At 35.0% G+C, this 8,421-nt stretch overlaps 1 protein-coding gene across 1 annotated transcript; it reads right to left on the bottom strand.

Moving 5' to 3' along the window:
- Positions 1–1,502: 1,502 nt before the first annotated feature.
- On the bottom strand, positions 1,503–5,138 carry LOC111910533 (uncharacterized). The gene is made up of 6 exons (XM_023906367.3): positions 3,043–5,138; positions 2,791–2,948; positions 2,656–2,707; positions 2,506–2,585; positions 2,339–2,435; positions 1,503–2,268 (listed from the first exon to the last, which is right to left on the bottom strand). Exons 1-6 carry the CDS (start codon positions 4,811–4,813, stop codon positions 1,721–1,723), a joined length of 2,706 nt encoding a protein of 901 aa, XP_023762135.1. The 5' UTR covers positions 4,814–5,138; the 3' UTR covers positions 1,503–1,720.
- Between the last annotated feature and the right edge of the window lie 3,283 nt (positions 5,139–8,421).

Raw genomic sequence — 8,421 nt, 5'->3', positions numbered from 1 at the left:
ACCGCCGGGTCAACCCGGTTTATGGTCTTTTTCTATTTTTATATATTTTTACTTTCCTGCATAATGCATAAACATATAAAACCAATAATTTGATGTCCACAAAGTTTATACATTGAAAAACATTAAAGAAACTGCAAACGGCTCGTTGTTTTGACATTCGCTACTTGTATCCAACTATTCAAGCCCTATTAAAACAGGTCAATCCGGTTTTAACCGGTTCAACATAAGCGGTCGAACCGCGGTTTAGGGGAAACCCAGCCGGTTCAATCTGGTCCGTATTTTTATAAAAAACCGTTCTCAATTGATCCGCCTTCTATCCCGGGTCACGGTCCAACTGGTGGAACCAGCCGGGTCAACCTGGGCTTTAAAACATTGGTTATTACACAACATTTATTTTAAGATATAAGTTATATATGTGTGCAATCATATTGAAAATAATAGAAGATAAATATAAATATGTAACATCGTGATATTGTCTTTTTTTATTATGTTTAATCCGGGTTTTTGTAATGGGACAGGTTTACAGTTCAACCGGTTCACAAATCAACAAAGAACTACTCTTAGTTGACCCGGTCTCTTTACCACTTCATAGTCCAACCGGTTAGACCCGACTTTTAAAACATCGGTTTTAACAAGATATTGAGACGCATGTAGACATGGATGGATATAGGAATGTCTAGCAGTAGAGACATTTTTTTCCATCTATAAGACTATAGTAGTTGCAGATAATTTTTTTTAGTAGTTGCTTCCTAATATAAAAACAAAGTTTTAAATTTTTTTACCCTAATAAGATGAAATCGACTGGGTGCCCCAGACCTCAATTGGTCTAATTTCTACACAGTATAACCAACATACCATTAGGTCATCCACATCAGTGCAATGCCATTAATCTTTCACTTGTGTCATATCAGCTTTGCAATGACTATTCACATCAGTGCAATAGCATTTATCTTTCAAAATGGTCCCCACTGCCACATCTACAACTATTTAATTAATCAAAAAATTCTTAATATATTATATATTAATTTATAATTTAAGAAATAAAATATATAATATAATAAAAGTTATATATATATATATATATATATATATATATATATATATATATATATATATATATATATATATATATATATATATATATATATATGTGGAATATGTATTATATATAATATATAAATAATAAGAATAGAATATTAATGTTTCATTTGCAAGGTTGCAAGAGATTGGTCACCGTGGCCTTTAATTTTCATTTGCAAGACCCGATGCGGGTGCTCTTACAACCACACCTGTGGTTGGTGACTGGGCCTCATGCTCAAACTCCGTAACCAGACCTTTTGGGCACCTCTAACAACTTTATAAACCAAACTGTTTTTAGATTCATTGGAAAGATTGTTGAATGGATCAAAACTGATCAACAGACACAATTATATGCCATCACATAAGATCAAAGGATACACGTACACACATGAACCATGAAAGAGCATTGGTAAAATACACAATTGACCTCTGTAATTCCAATCTTCTTTTTTACTTTAGTCATCATGTTAACTCTACATTTTCCTTACTAAACCAAAAACAAAAACTGTGTTGTTTTTTTCCTTTTCATTTTTCTCTTCTCTTGATCAGCCCTAATTCTTTCCTGCACCATCTAAATCTATATGCTAATATTACAAATCATGGAAACACATTTATGTACAAATTTCCCAATAACAAAACTCTATAATCGAACCGGCAATCCAAAATTCTGGAATGTTCTAATCTCCCCACGAAGGCCAGCTGTCACAATCACCATACCCCACCCCGACTTACTACTCCCACTCAACCCGTTTGTAAAATCCGCACTCGAATGTCTACTAACAAGTTTTTCCTCCGGCCATGTGGCGGAAAACCGATCGAAAAAATAACCATTGCTCGCACTAGAAATAATTCCATGAAACGGGCTTTCTTTTCCATTTGTTTGATCTTCTGGTGTTGGTGGATGAGGTGGCAACTGGTTACCAGTTGCCACCTCATCCATGTGGTCCCCATGACTAAACGAATCATGGGGACCACACTCTGTCATACCAGGCCATGGGATTGCAACCGATACATCTCGACAGTTAAAGTGCTCATAAGATCGAGTAACTGTCACACCTTTTTTTCTACTAGGCCTGGAATCGCTTTCGTGTTTCCAGACATACACCTGTGAGTCCTCGCTGGCACACACCACGTATTTCCCGTTTGATGTCACAGAGGCTGAGATTTGCCTGTTTGTGTTCCGGAACCCTGCAACAACCGAGTGGCAATTTAGTAATTAAAATGAAAACCAAGGGTAAAAAGTATGAAGTCTCTCGACCTTTGAATTTGTGAACCAAGTCGATACCGTCGACAACAACACGAATACGAGAATCTGCTGATGTGATTAGCACTTCGGATGCAGTACCTGGAGCAAACTGTAAAGGGTATTTTGGTCATTTCAACATGATACAACCGAAAGGCATTATTATAACTCTTGATTTTCACCTGAAAACCGGTGATCTTTTTATGGCGCGACTTCTTTTTGTTCTGCAGGTTAATCTGACTTTTCTGTTGTAATTTATTTTCTGAAGAATAAATAAAAGTTACCAACACTTGAAAACAGGAAAAAAGAAATACACAGAGAAAGATAAGTACCAGTTGTGTCGTATAAACAGCAGCTCCCTTTGTAGGAACCAACTAATGCAGCCTTCATGAATCAAGAAAAATATTTGTTAGACAAAAAAAAAAAAAATCCATAAAAAAAAAAAAAAGTCAACTTTGTAGGTCAACCTGACCGTCTGGTGTATAGCAAGCAGCAGTGACCATTTCATGCATATCATTCCAATCAACGACTTGATGATCAGGAATACTCCAAATCCGGACTTTGGAATCAAGTGATCCACTAATGAAGTATCTCTCATCAACAGGATTGAACTGGATGCAAGTTACTGTATTTAAAAAGATACACCCTTAGTAATCATAATTCATAAAGAGATATATATAGAGATATAAACTTACTTGTTTATAAGTATTTATACTTACCATAGTCATTGTGTGAAAAGATCTTCAAACATGACTTGCTAGACAATTGCCACAAGCGCACGGTTTTGTCCATTGAAGATGACAGCAAATGGTGTGATTTGGACCAGGAAAGATCAAGAACATCATCCATATGTCCTTTTAATGAACATACTGGTTTTTCTGATAGATTGAAAATGGTTTCTGGCATTATGATATGATCCAAAGTTGCTGACTTTCTGCTTATTGATAACCTTCCTCTTTTCTTCTTTTCCAGTTGACTATTTGGTGATCCAAACCCTGGTTCTGGTGACCCGTTGGATAATAACAACACGTTTATATTCACATCTTCCTGTTTATCAAATAAAAGATCACCTTTTCTATCTGAGGACACAACTTTCCAGACATGAATCAGACAGTCTTCACCAGCAGAAGCCAGATATTTACCATCTAAGCTGAATTTGATTGTCCAGATTGATCCATTGTGAGCTTGTATCTCTTGGGTTTTGTAAAGAGCTGTTACATCTTTACAGGATTTCCCATATTGTCTAACACGAACTCTTTCTGGACCATGGAAAGAAGCAGAAGCAGAAGCAGAAACAGAAACATCCTGGCTAATGCTATCATCAGTTGCAGAGCTTGATCTTCTTCCACCTTTTTCTGATGATGTATCTCTCTCATCACTGCTTCGTTTCTCCTTATGGCCTGTAACTGAACTTGCTACATTCTTGATACTCTTCAACCAACTTCCTTTCTTTTTGGTTTTAGATCCATTCCCACTGCTGTTGTTGTCAGGTGAATCGTTGTTGCCTGCTTCTACATTCTGTCTTCTCATTAACTCCTGAACAATAGGTGAATGGCCAACACAGATTTCAAATTCTTCCATAGTTAAGTGCCTTCCTGTTCCAACTTCCTTCAGCTTTTCCCACATTCCATCCTCTCTAACTTCATCTACCACAAACTCCTTCCCGTTATCTAGATTTTTAATTGTGCACACTGCATCACTGCTAGACCTAATGGAATCCAAATCCACGTCTGCTACTTCACCGTTGGTGCTACTAATATCAAAGTTCATATTCGTGGTGGAACAATCATCGCATTTGATAATCTCTTCACTCCGCTCAATTAGTTTCACCGTATTAGGCAACTCAGTATTAGCACTGACAACAGGTGATCCACTGCGGTTTCGCGATTCAATTAAGACATGGTTATTGACGTTGTTAATTACAGTTTCCATTGGTAAGGTATCAGCAACAGGCGACGAACATGAATTATTAGGAAGAATTTTTTGATAGGAATCCAAATGAGAACTAGAACTACAGTGTTCAGGATCAGCAGACTTTGATCGAATGATGCCAGGGTTAGAAGGAACCTGATGCGTATGACCGCCTAAGTGATCCCCGAAGCCATAGTTACTGAACTTTGTAACGGCGGTGGCTGGTGAGGAGAACATAGAGGGCTTATGTCGGAAGAAGGAAGAGTCGCGGCTGAGTCCCATCTGCCGCAGCAACCGCATACGGCGTTCATCAACCGACGACGGACGTGAGATCCAGACATCGTAATTGTTAGCAACGCCCATTGGAAATTTAGGGATAGGCAAGGGGCGTGCCAAAGCATTATAATCAGAAACACCACTGCAATTCTGATCACCTAGAGTTACGTCATCATCTTCCTCTTCCTTGTCCGAACAAGAGGATGAAGAAGAGCAAGTGGTTGAAGAAAGTAAGCGATCAAGCGACTCGTAGAAACACTCGTTGTTATCTTCTTCTTCGTCTTGGTGGCCGTGTTTGCTCATCGTTCGGGCATTCCCATCTGATAATGAAAATGCCCGGCCGTAATCCGATCCAAAAGTATAGCCCAACAACCAAAACAAAGCGCTCGATCTGGTGGTATCGTTTGAATGAGAGAGAAACAGATCAGACAAGGGGAGTTGGTTTATGTTTGTCGAAACTCAGATCCGATGAAGGAAACGAAACCCTATGCAGTGGAAGAGACGTTGTGAGAAAGAGCAACAGACGGAGGAGTGTGGCAGAGAACGGTGTCGTCCCGGTGTAGTGCGTATAGTTAGAGAGAGATTGGGTTTGGCTTGGTTTTGCTGGTGGTGTATAAAATATAAATTATGATATGATGTAAAAAGTCCAAAATTAAATAATCTTCGAAATAACAAAATAAGTCATTATTAATATTGTATAATATTTGTAAAATCCAACAGGCGATACATTTTCTTAAAACGTGAAAAGATGCCATTAATTGAAGAAAATTTTGGTACAAATTTGGAACGAATACTCAAAGTCTCAAACTAAGATACAAGATTGCCACAAACCAATTAATACCGAAGCTAATATTCTCGTGAATACGCAAAACTTTGTAGATAACGTTGGATACATTAAGAAAATGTTATGTTAAATAGTCAATATGAGTTGAATTAGCATGACAAATGGTCAAAATCAGCAAAATTTTAAAACAAATCAAATTGAAAAATAGCTTCAAATTTGGAACGAGTAAGAGAAGGTAAATAGAGACAATTGTTTGATACGAGTTTGGCAAAACTAGAGGTAGCGGGTAATGAAAAGCTGGTAGCTGGTAGCAGGTAATTGGAAGTCAATGTTTTAAAAACCGGTTTGAACTGGCCGATCGAACAGGTTGTGCCGGGAACCGGAGAAAGAAATGGTTCAATTAGCACCGGTTTTATGTCTATTTCTGAACCGGAATAAACCGGCCGGTTTTTTTTATAAAAATTCGGTTGACCCGATTAAATTAAATAAAAACACATGTAAATGAATCATTTTCATAACAAACTTTAGTTTTTTTTTACATCTACTTTGATCTTTTTGAATATAAACACATGATAAATGTTATAAAGTTTTTTAATGTGTTTGTATTCATCTAAAACAATATTTTGTTCATGTATTATACTTTATTTTATTTTTGATGTATGTGAATTGATGTAAAATTTACGATTATGAATTTTTAATGTATTTCGATTGATCTTCATCTTGTATTTATGTGTATTTTTAATTTTTAAACTTATAGATGTCTATGTTGTGTTGAAAAATACGAAAAAATATGAAAAATATAAAAATCGGTCGAACCGGTTGAACCGAAAATCGGTCACCATATCAATTCAACTAAAAATCAGGTTTTTAAAATATTGTTGGTAGCTGATAGTTGATGGCGTTTTATTAAAAATTGCATGAGATGACTTTTAGATTTGGACCGTTTTGTTTAAATTAAACGCTAAAAGCTTATATTCGTTCGAAACGGAACGTTTTATTAAACACTACTAGGGGTGGTCAAAAATATCCGCATCTGAACATTCGATCTGAAAAATCCGAAAATCCGATCCGAAAATACCCGAAAAATCGGATATCCGAAAATTCGGATACCCATAATTCGGATATCCGGTTTTTCGGATTCGGATACGGATATTAAAATGTGAAAATTTCGGATATTTCGGATATCCGAAATCTGAAATATATAATATAAAAAATTATTAAAAATAGTTTTAATGCATTGGGTTTTTTCATTTGAAATTCAAAAAGACAAATTATTAACATTTTTACTTGGTACACAAAGTAAGGATGATATAAATGTTACATTTTTTATGTTGATTTTAGTAATTTGAGTTTGATTTCTCAAGATCTTCAGGTATCATGAGGTAACTTGCATTTAACCGGACCAAATGAAGTCTTATTATACCTAACAAATGCACGGAAACGTTCTTATTCTTAGAGGGTTTATTTTCTTTTTAAAACTAATGAAATTTGGATATCCGGTTTAATATCCGAATCCGTATCCGAAATTTCGGATATCAATAATCAACTATCCGAATTTTCGAATATCCGGTTTTGAACACCCCTAAACACTACACACTAAACACGTATAAGTAAAACAACTATTTCACATATAAATCATAAACTTGAAAAAAAAATCAAAGGAGCTAGTAAATCTATATAACACTATGGGTTGTGGTCATACCGCCCGCATCACTAGACTGCAATTATAACATATCCACCATTTTAACATGTTATAGTCACGGTCCATATTTATTAATTTTTAATTTAAATATTATTTATTAAATGAATATAAATACAACTGTATGATTAGTTAAAATTTAAAATACTCCGTTGATTAAGAAAAACTAAATTACATAACAAAAGTAAAAGTATTAGATCTACTCATCATTGTCGTTACTGGATTGTTGATTGTTGTATGTATTAGGGGTGTGTACGAGTTCATTTGGATCGGTTTTGAGGTGAAAGCAAACATAAACCGATAATTTTGGTTTATGGGTTTTGAAACCTATTGGGTTATGTTTTTGAATGGGTTCAGGTTTTTGGTTCATTGGTTGATTTCTTCAGTTTTCGGGTTCAACCCATGGGTTGACGAATTTTGGGTTTCAACCTATTTTTCATAAATCCTAAATAAAATAACACAAATTTAGTTTGTCATCGTTTTCCTTGCGTCGAGACTCGAGAGCCTGTAAATGAGAGAAGTGAGCTTTATCTTGCTTGCGTTTTATTCACATATCAACTAGACGATTTACTGACTTAGGGATAGGGTTCGTTTCTTCGTGATGTAATTGTTCCCGCACATGTGAAAGGTTGAGAGAGTGAGATGAGAGGGGTGATCATAAAGAAAGGGGTTAGGGTTTTGAAACTTTTCTATATTTATTATTTTAATAAAACATATAAAATTTACTTAAAATATAGTAAGTAGTTAAATAATTAATCATATGTATACTTGGTCGGTTTCTTGGGTTTAGATCGGTTTTAAATCTAGTGGATTGGTTATATTTTAGTGGGTTAGATTTTAACCCAAATAGAATATTTCCGTTTTCAAAAATCTAAACCCAAAACCGACGATTTAGGTTTGGTTTCAGTTTTTCAGTTTTGGTTTTGCTTAGCCATCGCATGTATGTCCATGAAATCAGACAAAAGTTGTTATGTGTATCTCGGTTTTGAATATCTAATTACTTTTGATAAATAATGTTAGTAATCATAGGACACTTCAAGTGATGCAAGTAGTTCTTCTACATTATACATACAAATGACTTGATCACCTCACGTGTATTAACATGCATTTAGGCAATTTGTTTATTTTTAATGTGTATAATCAATGTTTTCAAGCATTCTAGGAAAATCACGTTCGACTTGATCTGACACATACAATTGTTCAATATCAGTATATCTAGGTTTCAACAAATATTTTTTAGTCATAATGTTCAATTTGTTTAAGGTATTACCGATATCGATATCATAAACTATTTTTTGGCCACAAATTCCTTCGATGATCCATGCATTCATCGGTTTCAAATAAACCTCTATATATAATATTAATATTAGATTATAAATAATAAAAAACAAATATTATCAATAAATGGGTTTAAAGTATTGTGGTATT

Source organism: Lactuca sativa, chromosome 5 (assembly GCF_002870075.4).
Source record: "Lactuca sativa cultivar Salinas chromosome 5, Lsat_Salinas_v11, whole genome shotgun sequence".
In the NCBI taxonomy this organism is placed as follows: Eukaryota; Viridiplantae; Streptophyta; class Magnoliopsida; order Asterales; family Asteraceae; genus Lactuca; species Lactuca sativa.
This window is presented reverse-complemented; position numbering and strand designations above follow the sequence as displayed.